A 25,333-nucleotide genomic window follows, 5' to 3' on the forward strand; every position below is an offset into this window, starting at 1 on the left:
AAGAAGCTGCCCTCCGAAATTCAACAGGGGACCACAATACAATGTGACCACTAAAAGAGCTCTTGAGACTCTAAACTGATTTTGAAATGTGTGAGAGGTTTTACCATCAATATACTTGGTTCCATCCAGCAGCCTCATTTCAAAGGGTATATTGTCACTAAGGAATGACAATTAAGATGTTCAGTTCAGTTCAGTCGTTCAGTCGTGTCCAACTCTTTGCAACCCCATGAATTGCAGCACGCCAGGCCTCCTTGTCCATCACCAACTCCCAGAGTCTACCAAAACCCATGTCCATCGAGTCAGTGATGCCATCCAGCCATCTCATCCTCTGTCGTCCCCTTCTCCTCCTGCCCCCAATCCTTCCCAGCATTAGGGTCTTTTCCAATGAGTCAACTCTTTGCATGAGGTGGCCAAAGTATTGGAGTTTCAGCTTCAACATCAGTCCTTCCAATGAACACCCAGGACTGATCTCCCTTAGGATGGATTGATAGGACCTCCTTGCAGTCCAAGGGACTCTCAAGAGTCTTCTCCAACACCACAGTTCAAAAGCATCAATTCTTTGGCGCTCAGCTTTCTTCACCATCCAACTATCACATCCATACATGACCACTGGAAAAACCACATCCTTGACTAGATGGACCTTTGTTGGCAAAGTAATATCTCTGCTTTTAAATATGCTATCTAGGTTGGTAATAACCTTCCTTTCAAGGAGTAAGCGTCTTTTAATTTCATGGCTGCAATCACCATCAGCAGTGATTTTGGAGCCCCAAAAAATAAAGTCTGACACTGTTTCCACTGTTTCCCCATCTATCTCCCATGAAGTGATGGGACCAGATGCCATGATCTTAGTTTTCTGAACGTTGAGCTTTAAGCCAACTTTTTCACTTTCCTCTTTCACTTTCATCAAGAGGCTCTTTAGTTCTTCTTCACTTTTTGCCATAAGGGTGGTGTCATCTGCATATCTGAGGTTATTGATATTTCTCCCAGCAATCTTGATTCCAGCTTGTGTTTCTTCCAGCCCAGCGTTTCTCATGATGTACTCTGCATATAAGTTAAATAAGCAGGGTGACAATATACAGCCTTGACGGACTCTTTTTCCTATTTGGACCAGTCTGTTGTTCCATGTCCAGTTCTAACTGTTGCTTCCTGACCTGCATACAGGTTTCTCAAGAGACAGGTCAGATGGTCTGGTATTCCCATCTCTTTCAGAATTTTCCACAGTTTATTGTGATCTACACAGTCAAAGGCTTTGTCATAGTCAATAAAGCAGAAATAGATGTTTTTCTGGAACTCTCTTGCTTTTTTGATGATCCAGCAGATGTTGGCAATTTGATCTCTGGTTCCTCTGCCTTTTCTAAATCCAGCTTGAACATCTGGAAGTTCACGGTTCATGTATTACTGAAGCCTGGCTTGGAGAATTTTGAGCATTACTTTGCTAGCATGTGAAGTGAGTGCAATTGTGCGGTAGTTTGAGCATTCTTTGGCATTGCCTTTCTTTGGGATTGGAATGAAAACTGACCTTTTCCATTCCTATGGCCACTGCTGAGTTTTCCAAATTTGCTGGCAAACTGAGTGCAATACTTTCACAGCATCATCTTTTAGGATATGAAATAGCTCAACTGGAATTCCATCACCTCCACTACCTTTGTTCATGTGCTTCTTAAGGCCCAATTGACTTCACACTCCAGGATGTGTGGCTCTAGGTGAGTGATCACACCATCGTGGTTATCTGGGTCATGAAGATCTTTCCTTTATAGTTCTTCTGTGTATTCTTGCCACTTCTTCTTAATATCTTCTGCTTCTGTTAGGTCCATACCATTTCTGTCCTTTATTGTGTCCATCTTTGCATGAAATGTTCCCTTGGTAGCTCTAATTATCTTGAAGAGATCTCTGGTCTTCCTATTTTTTTCCTCTATTTCTTTGCATTGTTCACTTAGAAAGGCTTTCTTATCTCTCCTTGCTTTCTTTGGAACTCTGCATTCAGATGAGTATATCTTTCCTTTTCTCCTTTGCCTTTCACTTCTCTTCTTTCTCAGCTATTTGTAAGGCCTCCTCAGACAGCCATTTTGCTTTTTTGCATTTCTTTTTCTTGGGGGTGGTTTTGATCACCGCCTCCTGTACAATGTCACAAATCTCCATCCATAGTTCTTCAGGCACTCTTGTCTATCAGATCTAATCCCTTGAATCTATTTGTCACTTCCACCAGATAATCGTAAGGGATTTGATGTAGGTCATACACAAATGACCTAGTGGTTTTCCCTACTTTCTTCAATTTAAGTCTGAATTAGGCAATAAGGAGTTCATGATATGAGCCACAGTCAGCTCCTGGTCTTTCTTTGCTGACTATATAGAGCTTCTCCATCTTCAGCTGCAAAGAATACAATCAATCTGATTTTGGTATGGACCATCTGGTGATATCCCTGTGTAACGTCATCTCTTGTGTTGTTGGAAGAGGGTGTTTGCTATGACCAGTGCATTTATCTTGGCAAAACTCTGTTAGCCTTTGTCCTGCTTCATTTTGCACTGTAAGGCCAAACTTGCCTGTTACTCCAGGTATCTCTTGACTTCCTACTTTTGCATTCCAGTTCCCTATGATGGAAAGGACATCTTTTATTGCTGTTAGTTCTAGAAGGTCTTGTCGGTCTTCATTGAACCATTCATCTTCTCGGTGTTAGTAGTTGGGCCATATCTTGGATTACAGTTTGCCTTGGAAATGAACAGAAATCATTCTGTCATTTTTGAGACTGCACCCAAGTATTGCATTTTGGACCCTTTTGTTGACTATGAGGGCTACTCCATTTCTTCTAAGGGATTCTTGCCCACAGTAGTAGATATAATGGTCATCTGAATTAAATTCGCCCATTCCCATCCATTTTAGTTTACTGTTTCCTAAAATGTTAATGTTCACTCTTGCCATCTCCTGTTTGACCACTTCCAATTTACCTTGATTCATGGACCTAATATTTTAGGTTCCTATGCAATACTGTTCTCTACAGCATCGGACTTTACTTCGACCACTGGATACATCCACAACTGCGCTTTGTTTCTGCTTTGGTTCAGTCTCTTCATTCCTTCTGGAACTATTTCTCCACTCTTCTCCAGTAGCATATTGGGCACTTATCAACCCAGGGAGTTCATCTTTCAGTGTCATATCATTTTGCCTTTTCATACCATTCATGGGGTTCTCACTGGGTGCCATGGGGCATGCAAAAAGCAAAATGAAAAAAAAAAACAACCCTCAAAGGCTCAATTCATGTCTTCTAGGAACTTAGATTTTTATTTTTTAATTTTATTTATTTATTTTTGGCTGTGCTGAGTCTTCACTGCTGTGTGGGATTTCTCTAGTTGCAGCAAGCAGTGGCTTCTCTTATTGAAGAGCATGGGGTCAGGGTCTAGGCACGTGGGCTTCGGTAGTTTTGGCTTGTGGGCTCTAGAGCGTGGGCTCAGTAATTGTGGTGTATGCACTTAGCTGCCCTGAAGAATTTGGAATCTTCCCAGACCAGGGATTGAACCCCTGTTCCCTGCATTGGCAGGTGGATTCTTAACCACCAGACCACCAGGGAAATCCTAGGAGATTAGATTTTAGGTGAAGAGCAGCAGTGTACAAAAATTGTTGTTAGGAAGCAATTACAAGGTTCTCCATAACTACGGAACAGAATTCAAGGTGACAGAACTTGTGTGGAGCAGGTGTACCTACAGTGCTATGGGGTAGACTGTACATCACCATATAACCAAAGAGTAGATGGTACTTGGCAGCTTGCCATTGGTCTTGGGGCTCTCTGGTCACCAAAAAGGACATTTTTAACCTTGCAATATGAACCAGAAAATCTTTCCAGCTTAAAGGCTAAAATGCCTTTGCACACTCTCTCTCCTAGGAGCATGGGGAGGGGAAGTGAACTGGTCATGTTGGGGAATAAATACTGATACAGTTCAGACAGAGAGAAGGTCCAGCTGACAGAATGTCTTGAACATGAGGCTTAATTTACATTTTGTCTGACAGAAGGGATTCAAGTGCTGTAAGATCTTTAGCAAGAGAGTGACATTACAAAAATAGTATTTTGAAAAATAGTTACCTTTGAGCTTGAGGCAAAAGTAGTCACCCACCAGCCAGGAAGCGACTACAGATGTAAAAATCACAAAGGCTTATATAGTGAGATCACAGTGGAGAATAAAGGTAAATTTGAAAGATTCTTAAGGAAGAACTGGCAGGTAATTGAATATGTGGTGGGAAGAGAAGGCAGTCACATGTGATACTATTTAGCATTATTCAGAATTGGGAGTGGTAACTACCAGAGAAGAAGGATACTTTCCATTTGATTTGCTAAATTTCAGACACTGCCTAGATATTCAAATAGAGATTTCCTTTAGACTCTAGAAACATAAAACTGCATAACAGGTAAAGGAGCAAAGCTAGGGCCATTTGCTTTCAGGTAACAGGGAAAATGAGGAAAGGAAATGGAGTGAATGTGGAACACCACCTATGATTAATCTATGGTCCTTCAGACCAGAGAACACTGTTCAGATAAACTTCACTCAGTTAATCATCAGAAGGCTAGACAAACTGCCTTAATGAGGAAAGCAATGAACGTCCGTTGACAAAGGACAAAACAAAGCATATTTCCTCTTATTAAACATGGCCTCCCAGGCCTTTATGTTAAGATTTCGTGTGAGGTTATAAAGATCTGTTCAAGCAATATTACTTCACCCTTGCTAATTATCTTTAGACCCCTGGAACCAAACTAGTAACTGTTTTGAAGCTACTGAACTTTGCCATAGGTCTGTCATATGGGGGAGACTCTGTTTGCTGGTCCCCCTCCTGCACAGCAGTCTCCACTACTATCCTGTGCTCCGGGCTGACTTCCTGGGAATGGGGCCTATGCAGGTACCCACGACCTGATGACTGGAAGGGACCCACACTTGATTTAATGCTCTGTTATCACAAGCTTAAAATTCTTAATAATTTTTAACAAGGGGCTCTGCATTTTCATTTTTTACTGCACCCCAAAAAGTTTATAGCCAGTCCCACCTATAATCTTCAAACATAAAAGCTGTTTATAATTGACTCTTGTTAAGTGAACCAAATTCGTTCTTGGTCATTGGATCAATTTTGCTTTTACACGTTTGACAAAGTGAGGCAGGGCTCAATCAGTCAGTTATCTATGTGTCTATCGCTGCTGTAAATGTTCTTAACATGGAAGGACTGTGAGACCACGGTCACAGGTAAGGAAGTCAGGAGGCCATAGAAACATTTATAGAAACTGAAATGTCTTTATCTGCCCACACAAATCGGGTACTCAGAGCAACACTACCACCAGTGGGCTTACTTAAAAACTGACTTTCTAAAGTCAGTAGAAAAGGTCAAACAGGAATCAACTATGTGCAAACTCTGATTCAAGTGTCATTAAATACATATACCTCACACCATGTGGATAGATCTTAATTTGGTTCGGTTCCTGAAGGAACTATATGGAAGGATTAAGTACATTGACAGAGCTCCCATGAAGGACAAGACTCTCTGATGGGATTTTTCTTACATTTTACAATTAGGCTTTATTTCTTGTGAGTTGCACCTCTAAAATTCTAAATTATGTCAGGGAAATATGACTATTGAATTAGAAAAGCTTCACCCTAGCTCTTCAAGAATACAGGTAAAAAGCAAAATTGACATATGTAATAAAATTTCCTCTTGTATTTGTAACTCCAGAAAAAATACTCAGAAAAAATACCCTGAAATAAAACTGATGCAATTCATAGTAGTTTCAATGAACTACAAGACACAAGAATAATAATGCTTCTCCTTAAAATAATCTAAAAATGTATTTTTAGTGTTACAGGTTCTCCTGAACTAGAGATCAGTAATACCTTGTAGTTTACCTAGAATTTTTTTAAAAAGTTTTTACTTGAAGCATCCTCATTGAATTACTGAAAACTCAAATGAAATGATACTGTTGAAGTACTTTGTTTTTTCAAATGAAAAGGTTATACTATAATTAATGGGAAGCAATATAAAAAGACAAAATTTCTGGGATTTTCAGAATCAACTTTGAAGAGTTTTATATTCATAGAAAGTTAAAACAAAAGAAAATAAAATACTTCATCCTTAATCAATTACAGAGTTTGTTTTCAAAGTGAAATGGTTAAATACTCAGTTATGATACAGGACATCTTATGTTTATTCTTGGCTCTCTAGCACCCCCTAGAGCTATGCCTATCACTTCTCCACAGTGACCACTGCTATAGAAAGGGAACTGTGATGGAGGCTTCCAGCCATAAGAAGATGGAGATCAGTCCATGTGCTTCATTTATACAGACTACAATGACAAGCAATATCCAGATATTACATCAGCAGCTTTCAGCCCTCAGCCTGAAGAGGATATTCTTCAGTGTCTAAATAGCCCTGACTCAGAACCGGTTTGGCTTTCTCTGAGACTGGAAGCCGAGGACAGAAGGAGGTGCCCACCCGCGGAAGGCACTGGCTCTGTTGGACTATCCTTTTTCAAAGCAGAGAGCAGGCCCACATCTGGAAGCGCAGTGGTGAGGCCAGCACCATGGACAGCACATTGGCCTGCTTTCCCACCATGAGGGGCTCTGCTCAGAGAGCCCCTCAAATGCTGCATGTTTTTCTCACTGCAGCGCACAGTCCATCTTTCAGAAGGGAGGCACCTATATCTCAGGGTGACAATTAAAAATAACAAAGTAGTCACTGAGCATTAGACCCATGTGCTTCCTGAGAGAAATCATTAATGAAGGTGTCTGGAGGCTTTCGGACCCCACATGGAGGACTTCCTGAGGGCCCCCATCACTGACCCTGATCATGAGAAAACAAATGGTATGCAACTGGCTGCTGATGGAGGCACTACGTGAAGCTGAATGCCCCTGTAAAAACACCTGGTTCCTAACAGCAGGGAGCTATCCCCTTTGAGATCTCGCTCAACCCAGCACCACAGCATCATTCATCCTGGTGTAAAATCTCTCCAGCAGAGAAGGACACACAACGAGGTAGAGACAGTGTGAACCAGCCAGAGATTTCATAGAAGTCTCCACTGAACCTCAAGGCCGTGAAATGAGGTTAAAACTCTTCAGAGGAAAACTCAAGGGCCATCTCCCCAGCCCAGTCATCTTTTTTCCCCTGTAACCTGGTTCCCACATCCAGAAAAAAGGAACTGAATAACACACATTAGAAATATCAACATATGCAAAAATGTTGTATCCCTCTGCTGTTAGGAAAACAAGAGCTTTAGTGACAGGTTTTGCTCCAAAATGCCTTCTGATGGTCTTTTATATCAGCTGTTTTTGTCAGAGTCACTATTGAATATCATTCTAATACCAAACATACATGAACCATGAACAAGCACAGATCAGACAGATACACACCCAGCACTCCCATCTTCTTCTTTCCATAGCACTTAATCACATTTCAACGCATTACATGACCTGAATTATTCATTGTCTCTCTCTCTCCTCAGCTCCACCAGAATGCTCCCCTACCCGCACTGAGAACTGACTTTGCTGTGTTCACCGCTATATCCCAGGCCTAGAGCAGCACCTGACAGTGAGCAACCCACCCATTCACACTGTGAGTTACTTCCTAATTGCCACTGACTGAATGACTCTGTGGCATCAAGCATTTGGCTGATATAAACTGGGTCTCTTTATTTTTCCCTGTGGAACTCAGCAAGATAGATCCTCAAGAGTGACCCTGCTTTTCACCCGGGAATACCAAGGCATCATAGCCCTCCTGTTCCTGGGGTGGCATATGGTCTGGTTAGTTAACGAGGACATCAGCCCTACTCTGCTACATCAAGAGAGGCAAAGCCAGCTCAGCCTTGGAGTGAGGAGGAGGAAGGGATGGGAGGAAAGGCTGCCCAGCTGCACTTCTGGAGGGTCATCAAACTGGTCCTACGCATCAAGAGACACCCATCAAGCTAAGCTATAACCACTCCCTAGGCCATCCTAGCAATGCCACACCCATCAGGTAACCAGGTGCCCTTCCCTGGAAGAGCCTCTCCTCCTTGCAGCTCCTCTGGGTTTATCATCTGCATCAGTGTTTCTCACCAAAATGACTAAAATGTCCTTCTGCTCAGGGCTGCAGATTCCTCAAACACTTTGAACGTTGTCTCTTGATCAGCACTCTAAGCCCAATTGCACCCTCTGTCACACATATCCACTGGCAGCTCTGAAATATGTCCCTAACCAACTTTAAATATATTTCTCATTTCTGGGCCACTCCAGCTATAAAACACTAGGAATTATAATTTATAGTAATTCTATAATTATCTTGTGAGCAATACAGTCACACTGCATCACATTTTTGCGTTTTGAATTTTTTTTATGTGTTTAAACTAAAAATATACCCCATTTTTGCTACCCTGCTTTACAAGGTCTCAAAGAATAGAAGTGGTCCGGAGCTCTCTCAACGTTTAAGAGACCCTGATCCCTCCCACCCATGGCCCTTCTGATAGAGCTATTTGCATTCAAATCCTATTTTCAGCCCAATGCAAGCTCCTGGAGGACAGTGGCCATAGCCACTAGCCAGATGCTTGTTAGATGAAGCTGCTCTTGGCCATGCTCAAGGACAATGTAGAGGAAAGTTTAGTCAAATTTATGGCTTTTTCTTTCAATATAGACTAAAACTAGGAAATGTCAATCTAATACAGGATGGCAAGAAAAAACAAACCTATTTCGTGTCAGTTAAAATAGTCTGTGAAGATAAAAAGTTTTTTTTTCAGCTTACTTTTGCTTTCCTAGGAATAAATTAAAAGTACATTAATGATCTATTTTTAGCCTCTTATTCACTTAACCAGTGAAGTTAAAATATGGGTAGACTGCAACCAAGTGAAGATGGCATGAGGACTTGAGTTAACCCTACAGGTAGAGATGCTGCCCTGTCAGGAGCTGGTCTGCATGTCACTTTACCACCACCTGCTGGTCATGATGGTCAGCATTAAAACAGCGACTTTTCATTCCTATTCCTTTTACTGAATCTCTTGTGAACTTAGTTAGATACCACATATCCTTGTAACCAACAACTTCCACTTGGTACCACGGTGTTCAACATGGGTAGTAACTCCTGAGCTGGCTCCTCAGAACACCAGTGCTAGTAAGAGGGGCTGGGGAAGGGAATTCAGTGGCTGAACACTCAGTAAAAGCTCTGGAAGGGTCACAATGTAGCCAGCAGATTTCAGGCTCTGAAGAGTTCCTTAGCACAGGGTCTTAATTCTGTGGAATCCAACGTTTTCCAAACTCATTTAATCATGTAACCACTTTTTACACAGAACACCTATCAACAATTTCAGGGTCAGAGGGCAATGAGCTAGTTCCCAAAAATCACAGCTGTACATGTTTCATAGTATCGAACGCTTGCCTACACCACAAACTAGACAATTTCACAACATGATTTTCGTTTATAAATGACTTGCCACCAGATTTACACCCTTTCTTACATCACCTCCGAGACACACAGGATGGCAAAGTAACATTGTTGTCACTATCACGTCACAGACAAGTTATTTCAAAGAGTGAAAAAATCATCTTACCATGAGATCTCTATAAGAAGTTTCCAGCAGTGCTTCTCAAACTTTTCCAGCAAAATACCTCTAGTAGCAAAGAAGAAAAAACTTATACCCTGGAACAGAACTGCCAAAAGCAGAACATGTCTGAAATCTCATGCTTTACTTTAAAAATTCATGTAAGAAACTGACGTATTTGTGAAAAGATAATGTTCAAGGTTATTCACTGCAGCAGTGTTTTTAATACCAAAAGATTAAGAACAACCCAAATGTATAGCAACAGGAAAGTAGCTAAATTATACCACAGTCATACAATGGAATGTAGTAAGTATATAGTTGTTAAAGAATGGAAACATTCTCTAAATGTTGTTGTTGTTGTTTAGTCAAGTTGTGTTCAACTCTTCACGACCCACAGACTGCAGCACGCCAGGTTCTCTGTCCCTCACTATCTCCTGCAGTTTGCCCAAGTTCATGTCCACTGAATCAGTGATTCCATCCATTCTCTATATACTGACATGCAAAGCTCTCCCAGATATCTTGGCATATGAAAGAAAGCATGAAACAGAAGTGTATAATATGATAGTTTTTATCAGAAAGGGACAAAAACAAGAATCTGTATTTCAGAGTTGCCTATAAATGCACAAAGCATCTCTGGAAGGATCCACAGGAAACAAACCGATTACATTTTGAGGAAGAGAATGGGAACTCAGAAAAAGGGGGACAAGGATGACAGGACACTTTTCACAGCACAGCTTTTTATATTTTTTGAGCCATATAAATGTATAATCTATTAAAATTATATTAAAATTTCAAAATTATGCAAATTTTTATTCTACTCCATGACATAGTCATATTTGCACTAAATTTTTTAAAATTACACATATATTTTCACAATTATAAAATGAAATCCATATTTAAAGTCCTGCTTCGTGGGTCATCTGGGACATCATAGGTATGGTTCAGTGTGAAAAGTACGGGTTCAGGCCATTTAAATCTTGCTTAAATATTTAGCCTTCATTTCATTTGGAGAACCAACATCAGTACAAAAAAAATCTGAGAATGCTACTAAAAAATGCTTTCTCAACACTCTGGGATTTTTATCTATAGGCTACGGTTTTCAATCAGGTAAAGATTAACCCCAGCATCTTAGAACTCTTATGCTCAAAATCAGTACCAATCTATCTTTGGTAATTAAGAAAGGGCCACCACACTGAGATGGCTCCCAGAGTGCGAAGCTCACAGACTTCTGCCCATTCTTCAACACTAGCGAATCCAGTGGCAGCCAAACCCCAAAGGCAAACCTCTGCTTCATGGCCAAAGTAACTGAACTTCAAACTCTCCAACAATTTTCTACACGTATTTAAAAGATTGGTGATTATTTTTTAAATTAATCAGTCTGGCTTAAGTCAAACAATTTCCTATTCCCTTAATAGAAAAAAATAATCAGGCTTCTTTTGGTTATACTTCCACACTTTTATTAGAATGCTTTTTATATATGTGCAAAAATATAGCATTTCTTTATATGAAAGATATGGGCTAAAAAATAAATAAAATACAACTCAGATATAACTGATGGAACAAGCAAATGCAGCATGACTAATGTCAATAAAAGGTACTATACATACCTAGCGCATTTTGTCCCAGAACAGATATTCTAAGGACAAGTTTTGCATCATTGTTTGCCTCCCAGGAGTAGTTTAATAAAACCAACAGTGCTATAAATGTCTCCTAAATTCTCCCAAACTGAAATTTTATTTCTAGGTGTAAATAAGGCCAGAATTAAAAGGACAAACAGCATGAAGAGATGGAGCAGTGCAGCATGAGCAGCAGGGAGTCATCTGCTGCTGCTTTCATCCTCTCTGGTTCCATTTCAGAAGGCTGTTCTCTCTGGGATCCCTTCAGACAAACAAACAGGCAGTGGGGACCATGAGGACTTAAAACTCTACTGCAATCTCCTGATGATCTGTTGGATATTCATGAGGGGCAGAATGACTCCACCTTTAGGTTTTATATCAGTTGTAATAATGAGTTATGAATAATTGATCTCTAGGTAGTAAATTATTCAGGCAGGCGCACAGTTTCCAAGGAATCCTGGAGAGAGTCTAGCTAATGGCATGAGATGAGTCACAGGCAACTGCCAAAGGGACACCCCACATCACCCCACACAGTGGTGGCAGGGGAGTCAGGGATCCCAGCAGGTGCTTTTCAATGAGGGGGCCATATTAACGCCTTTTGAATTAGTATACAGTGGAAGTTCCCCGCAGGGCACTCCAGTGTCTCTCCAATATATGAAACACTAAGCCCTGATCACTTCATCCATCAGACCAGGATATTTGTTATCAGCTGAGTACAACCTCTGCTGCTGAAACTAGCGCTGAACTGAAAAACTATGAAATCAAGAATGTCCATGTGTGAATATACACACACATGCATATACTTGTGTGTTTATGTCTATGTATATATGCACACACACACACATATATACATATTCACAGTTTTTGTGTTTATGTACATATATACAAAGACACACACACAGGAAGTTTTTATCACTGTGCAGAGAGCAAAATAATGCTAAAATAAGCTTTACCTGGAGGAAATTATCCACTGCTCTTGGTTTTCAAAACGTGTTGAATACACCTTTCCCCTTCTGAGTTCAAAATTCAACCTTTTTAAAGAGAGTAAGGTTTACTTCAGCTATGTGTCAAGTCCCATCCATATTAAACACCCATTCCTAAGTAATGTTAAACTGCCTTGCACATAACATGTCATTGAACCTTCTTATAATTTTCATTTCTAAAACAATTCTGAAAATAATGGAAATATTAATAGTTAAAGCTCCATAATCATTGTACTGAAATATCTTTCAAAGAGCAAATGAAATAAAAGCAGCTGATCAACAAATAGCAAATCCGTTACTGTAAAAACTGCATTGTCTGATCTTGCCTCCAAACCCACAATATCTGTACTTGTGTGAGGCCCATTAGAAGGAAGATGAAGCAGAGAGGAAATGAAGGGCTGCCAGGCCATAACTTTCCTCATATCTCTCCTGAGGGAAGGCAGGTGTAGCTATGTGATTAGGTTTCTAGAGGTTTCTCCAAACTCAAACTAATAGGGAAGTGGAAATATCATTCAAACTAAAACGCTGAGTGCCAACTACATGTAGGAATTTGAGGAAACTGACACCCAGATACATTCTAATCAAAGCTTCAATATTCCAAATTTTCTATTGGAAATTTGGAAACTTAGAACATATGTATTTAACCTTCCTTCCTCACTTGCTCAATAAAGGTCCTGAAAAACAAAGCCTTTAACTTTTCTCTGATCTAAAAACAAGATTGATTGGTCTGAACTCAAAGATTAAGAAGGCAACATTAAGCTTAAGCCATCACATTTCACAATGATTATCACTAGCAACTGCAAAATCAACCAGCTTAACAACCTCAGAGGTTCCACGTACCATGGTCCAGGGTTTGCATTTTCTTTTTTAAATTAATTTATTTTAATTGGAGGCTAATTACAACATTGTAGTGGTTTTTGCCATATATTGACATGAATCAGCCATCGGTTTACATGTATTCCCCATCCTGAACCTCCCTCCCACTTTCCTCCCCATCCCATCTCTCAGGGTCATCCCAGCGCACCGGCCCTGAGCGCCATGTCTCATGCATCGAACCTGGACTGGCGATCTATTTCACATATGATAATATACATGTTTCAGTGCTATTCTCTCAGATCATCCCACCCTCGCCTTCTCCCACAGAGTCCAAAAAATCTGTTCTTTACATTTGTGTCTCTTTTGCTGTCTCAAATATATGGTCATTGTTACCATATTTATAAATTCCATACATATGCATTAATATACTGTATTGGTGTTTTTCTTTCTGACTTACTTCACTCTGTATAACAGGCTCCAGTTTCATCCACCTCATTAGAACTGACTCAAATGCATTCTTTTTAATAGCTGAGTAATATTCCATAGTGTATATGTACCACAGCTTTCTTATACGTTCATCTGCTGATGGACATCTAGGTTGCTTCCATGTCCTGGCTATTATAAACAGTGCTGCGATGAACATTGGGGCAGATGGGTCTCTTTCAACTCTGGTTTCCTCGGTGTGTATACCCAGCAGTGGGATTGCTGGGTCATATGGCAGTTCTATTTCCAGTTTTTTGAGGAATCTCCACACTGTTCTCCATAGGGGCTATACTAGTCTGCATTCCCACTAACAGTGTAAGAGGGTTCCCTTTTCTCCACACCCTCTCCAGCATTTATTCTTTGTAGACTTTTGGATAGCAGCCATTCTGACGGGCATGAGATGGTACCTCATTGTGGTTTTGATTTGCATTTCTCTGATAATGAGTGATGTTGAGCATCTTTTCATGTGTTTGTTAGCCATCTGTACGTCTTCTTGGAGAAATGTCTGTTGAGTTCTTTGGCCTGTTTTTTGATTGGGTCATTTATTTTCCTGGTATTGAGCTGCATGAGCTGCTTGTATATTTTTGAGACTAATTCTTTGTCAGTTGCTTTGTTTGCTATTATTTTCTCCCATTCTGAAGGCTGTCTTTTCACAAGGTTTGTATTTTCTAAACACACCTGTGCTTTGCGCTTAGTCGCTCAGTCGTGTCTGACTCTTTGCAACCCCACGGACTGTAGCCTGCCAAGCTCCTCTGTCCACAGGGATTCTCTAGGCAAGAATACTGGAGTTGGTTGCCATGCCCTCCTCCAGGGGATCTTCTAAACCCAGGGATCAAACTCAGGTCTCCCTCATTGCAGGCAGATTATTTACCATCTGAGCCACCAGGGAAGTCCAAGAATACTGGAGTAGGGTAGCCTATACCTTCCCCAGGGGATCTTTCGGACCCAGGAATAGAACTGGGGTCTCCTGCATTGCAGGTGAATTCTTTACCAGCTGAGTTACCAGGAAAGCCCTATAAACACTTATTAAGGTATAATTGGAATGTTATATACTGCACATATTTAAGGTATATAATTTGATAAATTTTGACATCTGGATATGCCCACAAAACCATCTCCACAATCATGACAACAAGGATGCCCATCAGCTCCAAAAGTTTCCTCATGCTCAGGGTTTGCTTTTTCAATAACTAAAACTTTGGGTAGATTTTTCACATGATTACTAAATAATAGCAATGCTGTCCTAATTAGTATTTTCTACATGTCAAAGCTTTCATAATTGAACAATTCATACTTACAATTATCAGGTAAAGGGGGCTATGAGAGCAGCTGAGAAGTAAAAAGTGATTTTATCCCTGTTAAGACTATGGAACAGAAATTCAATTTCATAGTATTTTAAAGCAATGAGTCACATAATATTAACTGCATATTTTTAAAACTACATGAAATTATTTATATAATGCACAATTAATGTAGCACACAAGCTACTTTTAGAAACTTTGGCGTTAAGTATATCTATTTCCCATGTAAATATAAATTTACAAATCACTGGTTCTAAAAGTGAAGCTTAGGAATAACTGACCAAGAAGCTAATAGTAACATAAAGGTTGTTGTTTTTCTTCCTTGTTGACTTTCAAGTCATATAGTTAAATCTAAGTTTACTATTTAGACATGAATGTCATGGCAACCAAATTTCTTCCCTGGGAAAATCTGCTCAGGAGTAATAAAGTAAGCCAAAACTAATTTTAACCTGAGAGTTTTCTGCTTTCTCATTTCTTTGACGATTAAGTTATAGATGAATCTCATTTTCCGAGTTATTTAACGGTGGACGGTATCACAACTCAAATTTTCAGCTCAAAATATTATAGAGGTGGGTACTGGGCAAAACTGCCCATGCCTATTTCCAGGTCAATGCACGTGTCAAAAAAGGAAGCAGATCAGATCAGAAGGGAAAGGACTGGGAAAACAAGATACCCTCTCAGATGATCCTGCAGGAGCAAGTGACAGTTCAGGGAACTGCCAGCTCGGTGCCAGGCCCAGTGCTGGCTGGCTTGTTCCAACAAAAGCTGCTGGAGGAAAGATTCTCTCAAGAAGGAAGGCTGCTTGAATAGAATCAAGAACAAGAAGGGCTAGTTACAGTTTGTTCTGGCATCAGGAAACTAAAGTTAGCCTGAAAAATATTGTGACATCAACCATTAAAAACCTTGGATTTGGAATCTATCAAAACTCATCTCAGTCTTAGCTGTAACACATCCTACAGGAAAAAAAAAATCCTTTATTTGTTAGGGGATAAAAACATGAGCTGTCCTACACCTATAAAGTTTTGTTCTTGTATACTGTACCTTCATCCTCAAAGCATTTTGTTGTATTTACTGAACACTAAGTGCTAAGTTGCTTCAGTCGCATCCGACTCTTTGCGACCCTATGGACTGTGGCCCACCAGGCTCCTCTGTCCAAGGAATTCTCCAGGCAAGAATACCGGAGTGGATCGCCATTTCCATCTCCAATTTATTGAATAAATTAGACAAAAATCACATTTAAAATAATAGGCTTACACAAATCTTGTGTTTTTAAAACTTGAAGTAGTCAACAATGACAACATAAAGGGACCAGCATATCCAAGTACATTTAAAGATATTATTCACTAAAATAGCTTAGATATCCCTACCCCCATCTCATACATTTATGAAGAATAATATTCCCTATTTCCTGGGGGTATTATTCAGTGTTAGCAAAACCGTCAGCTTCTCTACTCACAAATCCACAGTGTATCCAAAGCAATACAGTGCAGTGTATCCAAAGCAATACACTGGAACAACAGAGTGGTATAAGGAAAGAATTTAAATAGTCTGAAAATGTAATAAATATACTAAAGTAATTTATCTATACTCTTCTCCTGTCAACATATTTTAAATAAATCACTTTTGTTTTCTTTCAAACAGCAGTAATGTAAGAAAAAAGCATTTTTAAAAAAGGCTTTTTGTGTGTTGTTGTCTTCCTTCTGAATGCTTCTTGGTGGTTCAGTCTTCAAGGCAGGCTTGTTTGGCTCCTAAAGTGGAGGGTTTCCTTGTGCCCTACTCATCCTAAGGTATTGTATTTATTAGTCATCCCTCATTCCTAAGTATTACACCGAGATAAAAAGCTCATGGCTTCTTTCCTGCTCATACATGCAGCCTCAGGAAGACATGAATCACTTATCCCAGAATGTCAACTTTATTAATTACCACAACTGGGGTAAACCAGTGTGCACCCACCTTCTCTTCTCCCTTTTCCCTTCCAGCTCCCAAACCTTAATGCTGTCAGATGGCCAGAATCTCAGAGGACCTGAATTACTGCAAACCAAGAAGTGGCAAAGCTCAAAGTGAAGTCTAAGTTCAAACTTAGCCTGTCCAGATTTACCTAGGAGGAGCCTACACACAATATGTTCCAGAACATGAACTACTTTAAAAGAGATTTTAAGATGCACTCATATTATAATCTCTTATTAAAAGACTGGAGATTTTAAGGAGAAAAGACTTGATCACTACAATAACAGCAACAACAACAACAAAAAAAACAGAAGAAAACTATATTTTCTGGCAGGGCAAAATGGAAAGAAATCATTAGTTTCCTCCAAATTGCTTTTATAACTCTCCAACGCATAAACCATTGAATCCTATTAAATTAACTCAGCTCACTCAACAACCCAATTCCATCATCACAGATACCTGCTGGGGAGAACTCCTGGTCATAATATAGAAATAATAGCTTTAATAAGAGTACAGAGAACAGGCTTAAAGCAAGACTCATTAAATCTGCTGCTGCTGCTGCTGCTATTAAGTCGCTTCAATCGTGTCCAACTCTGTGAGACCCCATAGACAGCAGCCCACCAGATTCCCCCGTCCCTGGGATTCTCCAGGCAAGAACACTGGAGTGGGTTGCCATTCCCTTCTCCAATGCAGGAAAGTGAAAAGTGAAAATGAAGTCACTCAGTCATGCCTGACTCGTAGCAACCCCATGGACTGCAACCCACCAGGCTCCTCTGTCCACGGGACTTTCCAGGCAAGAGTACTGGAGTGGGTTGCCATTGCCTTCTCCGCTCATTAAATCTACTGATGTTTTATTTAGAATGACTCAAAACTGAAAGTAAAGATATGTTCAAATAATTAAGTAAATCAGACTGAAAATCCATAAATAGGTGCTAGTAGATGCAATATATAAGTAGTAGCTTTGCTGAAGGCTATCTGCTATTAAATAGCAGAAATTACTATCATTCTGAGTCACTGAAAGCTGTTTCAAATATTATAAAATCTATACATTCTGATAAAGAACTAATACTCATTTTTAATTATTCTTGACACTGGCAGGCTACTAAAATCAATTTATTAATTCTCTAAGAGGAAATAATGTCCTTTCCCATAAACAGTGAAAACATGTACACAGAAAGGGAGGCTTTTTAGTTCATTTCTTATAATAAGCAAACTGATTTCTCCATGTCTCAATGTGTTGTAAACAAACTTGAAAATGGATGAAGTCCTTTTTTTCTAATTAACCTGAGCATCTCAGCAAAAGTGGCTATAATCCATTGAAAGTGAAAGTGAACGTTGCTCAGTCGTGTCTGACTCTTTGCGACCCCATAGACTGTATAATTCATGGAATTCTCCAGGCCAGAATACTGGAGTGGGTAGCCCTTCCCTTCTCCAGGGGATCTTCCCAACTCAGGCATCGAACCCAGGTCTCCCGCATTGCAGGTGGATTCTTTACCAGCTGAGCCAAAAGGAAAGCCCAAGAATACTGCAGTGGGTAGCCTATCCCTTCTCCAGCGGATCTTCCCGACCCAGGAATCGAACCGGGGTCTACTGCCTTGCAGGCAGATTCTTTACTAACTGAACTGGCTCAAATATTCTTCAACTGAGGCAAAGAATGCCCAGCACTTCTCAGTGACTGAAGCTTGGTTATTCCTTAGTGTTTCAGACGTATACCACTGACAGAAAGGATACACTGAAATAGTCATTATATAATATCCCTGAGGATACAAAAAGGCACAACAGTTTTTCACTTCCACTTCAGAGAGTACCAGAATCTGGTCACCAGATTTGCTGAATGAATATCGAGTTTCTTTTATTTACTGTAAGGATTTTTTCAAGCTTGCACACGGTACAAAATTCCAAATGCACAAAAATGGTTCAGTGGAAAGTTAGTCTCCTTCACTCCTTGTCCTCAATCTTTGAGGCAACGACCATGACCACTGCCGTGTCTCCTTGAAGACTGAATAAACATTTGTCAGTGCATACAGGAAACACCAGAAGTTGGATGGCAGGATTACAGATCACTTTCCTGCTTTATGCACACATGTATTTTTGCAAAATGTATGCATGTTACCTTCAATACTGGAAAAGGAGGTAGCCAAGGGTTAACTGTAAGTACGTGCCTCTGGAGTGTTCAGGAGACATACACTGGCTCTGAGGGTTCCCAGGAAAACAGTCACTGGGAACAGTGTTCTCTATTATGAAGAAGAGACCCTTCATCTGATTTAATCAAATAACTGTCTAATTCTTCCATCTATTTCGTTTTAGTTATACTTTCACTTCTGATTAGACATTCAGCTTCTCCAGCCTCACCCCAGAAAATAGTGGGGAGGTACATGAAAGGAGATGCTTATTCATTCTAAGCCTAGAATTAAGAAGTGGCATCATGATTTATAGAGTGATCTCATCTGAATTTGTCCCTCACCTAGACTGATCATCTCTAGGTGTGTTAAGATGAAAAGCTGAGGAATGGATCTTAATGTGATGGCTTTAGCATGGTTCCGTCCTTCAAAAGCCCTGACCCCCTTGGCCCTACCCCTGTTGGTGGTTACAACTCAACACAACACTTTGGAATTGGGCTATAGATCTGAGATATTCTCAGGAGGGACTGGGCTAAGGACAGCCATTTTTTTAGCTTTACAATAAAGGACCTGGACTGTTCTGGGTTTCTTCTTATTGCCTCTTTATAACTTTTCACCTCCTTTATTCTCAAGGTCTAAGACCACCCTGCTCTTGCTGTCAATATGGCTAATTCTATCAGCAGCCGCCAGCCTCCATCTCTCCCATATTGTTTCCATGGCTGGGAGGGAAATCTGCTTGTTAAGGCTTTAAAAAATCCACTCTAATACAGGCCCCAGAGCTTTCCTGGGAGGCAAGGTCCTGGGCCTCATTGTGTGGGCTTGGGGACATTTCTCTAAGGATTTGGTGGCCATTCCTATTTAGGATCCTCATCTCATACAAAACAGACTTGATACTGGGAAAAAATGTCCTGCGGAGAGAAAAGGCATTTTCATGTTAACCATGTTGAGCATATTCAGGCAAAGACCAAAGGGGAGGTGTACAGTTAAGGAGGGAAATATTTAGATATTTTCATGGATAGAACCAAAGAGGGAGAAAATGAAAGCTCTGAGATAAAGCACAGAAACTAGTAAAATAATGACCTAATGTAGCTAAGAGGAAGCTGGGCAGTGGCCATTCCCACATCTCTAAGACCAATCTGCCACGCAAAGGCTGAAGCACTGCACTGGCTGCTGGTTGTTTTATGTCTCTTCTAGAAAGGAAGCTGCTAAGGGCCAAACCTTGTATCATATTGCTTCAGTTTCCTCCCTGATTCTTGGTCTAAACCAAAGGTTTATTACATAAATTGTATTACACACTTGAGTTGACAAACTAAAAGACTACAGCAGAAAATCAACTCCACATAATAATGTCACTGAATCTTAAGTGTGATAAAAGTTTTTTAAAAACCAGCATTCTATGCTGATAAAATTAACGTTGAAATTCACCAACTGTGGCCCATGATTCCTATTAAATTACATACACTATTCTAAGTATCAAAGTAACTTCCTGGCTTATCAAAACCTTTGGTTTGCATAATAAAAAATTTACAGCTTAACAAAAAATATAAAATTATGAGCCAGAATTAGAATAAACTTTAGGAATATGCATTAACTTTATCACATCTTCACATTATCATTAGACCAGAGTTTCTATAATTTATTATGAAAGAAAATATTCCCCAATATTGTTTTATGAATTTCATGACACAGAGTATAATAAAGTAAAATCCCCTATCTCATTCACTAATCATTTTAAGCTTAATTTTATTCTACTGTGATAACTAAAAAAGAATGCCAGATATTTCTATGCCCAAAAATCCCCCCTCACTCCGAACATTTATTAATCAAGTATAATGCCCATAGACTTTTTAAAAATTTCATAGTAAATGCAGAAAGTCAATAAAAATATAAAGGAATGTGATATTTACATTGTAATTCAAATTCACAAATTCATAGTATATGAATAATGTAGATGGTAGAGTGATGACCTCAAGAGGCACAGTAACAAATTGCAACTGTCTAAGAAAGTTCTTTAATTAAATCTAAAGTGCATATTTCCTGGACCTAGAGTTCACAGGAACTGTTAACAGTGACCTACAGACCAGCTGAGGCTCATGGACTGCCAAGTAACTCCTTTAACATGGGTACCAAGACAGTAGTCTGGCATGTGAAAGTACTATGCATGTATGTGTGCATGTGTGCTGACGCTAAGTCGTGCCTGATTATTTGTGACCCTGTGGACTGCAGCCCATCAGGCTCCACTGTCCATGGGATTTTCCAGGCAAGAATACTGGAGGAGTTGCCATTTTCTCCTCCAAGGGATCTTCCCGACCCAGGGATCAAACCTGTATCTCCTACATTGGAGGTGGTTTCTTTACTGAGACACCTGTGAACCCAAAGATACCACACCCTCTCCTTAACATCTCAAAAAGTTAGGAGTGTATCTGCAAAACATGAGGAAAGTCAGATCTACTCTGATCTGTTAAGAGAACAGCATTCATAACATTACAGAAATCTTTTTAGGAGGTATTTTCTACCCATCTCTAAACCAATTTCCTATGTTTATGACCTAGTATGTAAAGCAGAATAAAAAACATAATCTAACAAAACTGCCAAAGCCTTTGACAGTGTCGATCACAATAAACTGTGGAAAATTCTTAAAGAGATGGGAATACCAGACCATCCGACCTGTCTCTTGAGAAACCTGTATGCAGGTCAGGAAGCAACAGTTAGAACTGGACATGGAACAACAGACTGGTTCCAAATAGGAAAAGGAGTACATCAAGGCTGTATATTGTCACCCTGCTTATTTAACTTATATGCAGAGTACATCATGAGAAATGCTGGCTGGAAGAAACACAAGCTGGAATCAAGATTGCCGGGAGAAATATCAATAACCTCAGATATGCAGATGACACCACCCTTATGGCAGAAAGCGAAGAAGAACTAAAGAGCCTCTTTATGAAAGTGAAAGAGGAAAGTGAAAAAGTTGGCTTAAAGCTCAACATTCAGAAAACTAAGATCATGGTACATGGTCCCATCACTTCATGGGGAATAGATAGGGCAACAGTGCAAACAGTGTCAGACTTTATTTTTGGGGGCTTCAAAATCACTGCTGATGGTGACTGCAGCCATGAAATTAAAAGACGCTTACTCCTTGGAAGGAAGGTTATGATCAACCTAGACAGCATATTGAAAAGCAGAGACATTACTCTGCCAACAAAGGTCCATCTAGTCAAGGCTGTGGTTTTTCCAGTAGTCATCTATGGATGTGAGAGTTGGACAGTGAAGAAAGCTGAGGGCCGAAGAATTGATGCTTTTGAACTGTGGTGTTGGAGAAGACTCTTGAGAGTCCCTTGGACTGCAAGAAGATCCAACCAGTCCATCCTAAAGGAGATCGGTCCTGGGTGTTCATTGGAAGGACTGATGCTGAAGCTGAAACTCCAATACTTTGGCCACCTCATGCAAAGAGTTGACTCATTGGAAAAGACCCTAATGCTGGGAAGGATTGGGGGCAGGAGGAGAAGGGGACGACAGAGGATGAGATGGCTGGATGGCATCACTGACTCAATGCACATGGGTATGGGTAGACTCCGGGAGTTGGTGATGGACAGGGAGGCCTGGAGTGCTGCGATTCATGGGGTCGCAAAGAGTCGGACACGACTGAGCGACTGAACTGAACTGAACAAAACTGCTTGGAGAATGGGCAGTGCTTGTTAATGTGGTCTTATCACAAACCAAATGTACAACTGTCAACACTCCCAGAAAAAGATGCTAAAAATATGAGTTTAGTTTCCTGCCTCTATGTGTGCATTACAAACAATAATCAATGGTGAGCTGCTGCCCTACACAGCTAAAAGGTCAGCATTCTGAGGACCAGTTTCTTTCAGACAGCCATAGAAACAGGAAAGAATAGATGACAACAGAAGCATTATGATCTCAAGAAAGATTATACAAGTTTGTAAGATCACATATCTAATATCAAATAGCTTTGCTTGGAGACTTTTCTCTCTTAAAAGTGGAATGCAAGGGCTTCCCTGATGGTCCAGTGGTTAAGAATCCACCTGCCGATGCAGGGGACATGGGTTTGATCCTAGTCCAGGAATATGCCACATGCTGAGGAGCAACTAAAGCCTGTGTGCCACAACTAGTGAGCCCACACTCTAGAGCCTGCAAGCCGCAACTACTGAGGCCTGCGTGCCTAGAGCCCATGCTCCACAACAAGAGAAGCCACCACAATGAGAGATCAATGCACTGAAACAAAGAATAGCTTCTGCTCACCACAACTAGAAAAAGCCTGCATGTAGCAATGAAGACCAAAGTCCAGCAACAAAGACACAGTCAAAGAGAAAGAGAGAAAGAATGAAAGAAAGAAAGAGGAATGCAAAAGAAAAGCTTCTACTTAGAGAGTTCCAGTTGCAGTTGAGCTTCCCTGGTGGCTCAGATGGTAAAGACTCTGCCTGAAATGCAGGAGACCGGGTTTGATCCCTGGGTCAGGAAGATTCCTGGAGAAGGAAATGGCAACCCACTCCAGTAACCTTGCCTGGGAAATCGCAGGACAGAGGAGCCTGGTGGGCTACAGTCTATGGGGTCACAAAGAGATGGACACGACTAAGCGACTAACGCTTTTTTCTCACTTCCAGTTGCAGTTACCAGGTGGTGTCTAAGAAAACTGAAGCTCAGACTAGGAACCTGTATAATCTTAATCTCAGTTAAGAACAAGACTGGCTTTACTTCCTGATCTGTTCACCTTCAAGGCCTGTGGTCTTAACCGTGACACTGCACTGCCTTTCTCTGAGCATTCTAAGACTCCATGAGCAGCCATATTCACAATCCTTCGTGATTTCAGCAGCTCTAAAGTCAAATGTCTACAAAAGCAGGCAAGTAGTGGAAAGTGTAAGAGACAGTAAGAAGGGGAAAGAATGTAGCCAGTTGGAGAGGACTCTAGGATCTGCCTATAGAAGGCCACTGCCTTCAGCTTCAGTCTGCACTGGCTACACAGGCAGCAGCATTAGCAAATATGATCAAATCTTCTAATTTTTTTTCAAGAGAAGATGAAAAGCTCAACTTTAGGAGAGTTGTTAGGAGAGCTACCCATTTTTAAATACTGGCAGCTAATTTAGATTTTAAAAGAAACAACTCTGCAGGCCAAACCAAACGAATCTGAACTGACTATGACTGGTATGTAATATGTTGTAGAGATTCTGATGGTGAATGATTCTTGTCTGAGAGATTCTAGACTAGAACTTTCGTATTAAATGATTTGTCAATTATCCTCACTGTTGAATTCATTCTACACATCCAGGCTTTCTTCAGCTCAAGTCATAATTCTTAAGTTCAGGTACTGCAAAGGTCACTAACAAATCACTTCCCACCCAATCGTCCCCAGCCCCCTCCTCTCTCCCAATCTCCTCCCCGCTTCCCTACACACTTACACACATACACAGACCCATTATCACCCATTATCTCAAGTTTGAAATTTTCAAGTTTAGTCTTAATACAACTTTTTAGACCTCCTGTTAACTCTAAAATTCTTCACATTTCTCATTAGTTGAAGAAACCAAAATTCTTTACACTGTGATTTTTATAACTCTTGGGTCAGATTTAGGTCTACTTTTAATGTCTCCATAAAGAGTCTCTAATAATTTTCATAAATTTATTATCCTGTTCTAAATGTCTGGGTTATTTCTAGTATTTAAGGTAAAAAAATTTTTTGGAGTCATAAAGAATGTTCTAAGGACACCAGAAAAGTGCCAGCATTGTTCCAATTCTTCACATAGGAGTTCATCAAAAATTATTAAGTCTAGATATTTACTTTTAAAAATTCTGGGCATAGAGACCATTTAAAAGGTTGATTTTTTAAATAAATAAAATAGTAGCATCAGTGTAACAATTACTTTTATAGCTTTTATGGCATATTATGAAGTAGAAAGAAGTTTATCACATTGATTTTAAACCATTGGGCAAAAGCTGGAAGAATTCAGAGTAGCATCAAACCCTCTAAGATAGAGCAGATTACGGGATGGAAATTTGTTCTTCTCAAGTTAAGGGCTAGTTTGTCGGATCACTCTTCCTTCTCCTTTCTTTTCCTCCTGTGTTTCTGATGTACACGTTTCTTATTTTCAATTCCAACTAAGTTATCACTGCAGCAAATTCAAACAACTTTAAGTTAAAAATAAAGATTCATCATTATTTGTAAGAGATGTACGGTCCATAGCATTAAGAGGTTTTCTCTACCATGAGTTTATAGGGTTCAATTAAAATCAAAAGGAAAAAAGTAACATGTGCATCATAAATACAAGATAACTTGAGATGGGAACCTCTGTTTTGTTTAAATTTCTACTTTGAGGGCTGTATGACTACAGACTTTGAACAACCCCTCCATGGAAAAAAGCCAAAAAAAGTCAATATCATATTTCCTTGACTTGTGGTTCAGCTGGTAAAGAATCTGCCTGGGAGACCTGGGTTCTATCCCTGGGTTGGAAAGACACCCTGGAGAAGAGAAAAGCTACCCACTCCAGTATTCTGGCCTGGAGAATTCCATGGACTACTCCATGGGGT

At 40.1% G+C, this 25,333-nt stretch overlaps 1 protein-coding gene across 15 annotated transcripts in view; it reads right to left on the reverse strand.

Moving 5' to 3' along the window:
- Nucleotides 1–25,333, reverse strand: part of NEK11 (NIMA related kinase 11) — a 278,952-nt gene that overhangs the window by 248,499 nt on the left and 5,120 nt on the right. For 5 of the 15 annotated variants that reach the window (XM_081569865.1, XM_081569879.1, XM_081569878.1 and 2 more), the window contains exon 3: nucleotides 12,097–12,174. The exons of the other annotated variants lie outside the window; for them this stretch is intronic. In XM_081569865.1, the coding sequence (XP_081425991.1) occupies nucleotides 12,097–12,174 (78 nt within the window). The remainder of the gene's footprint in view (nucleotides 1–12,096; nucleotides 12,175–25,333) is intronic. 15 annotated transcript variants of the gene reach the window in all.

Source organism: Giraffa tippelskirchi, chromosome 2 (genome assembly GCF_054371585.1).
Source record: "Giraffa tippelskirchi isolate mGirTip1 chromosome 2, T2T-mGirTip1v1.2.pri, whole genome shotgun sequence".
NCBI classification, from domain to species: domain Eukaryota; kingdom Metazoa; phylum Chordata; class Mammalia; order Artiodactyla; family Giraffidae; genus Giraffa; species Giraffa tippelskirchi.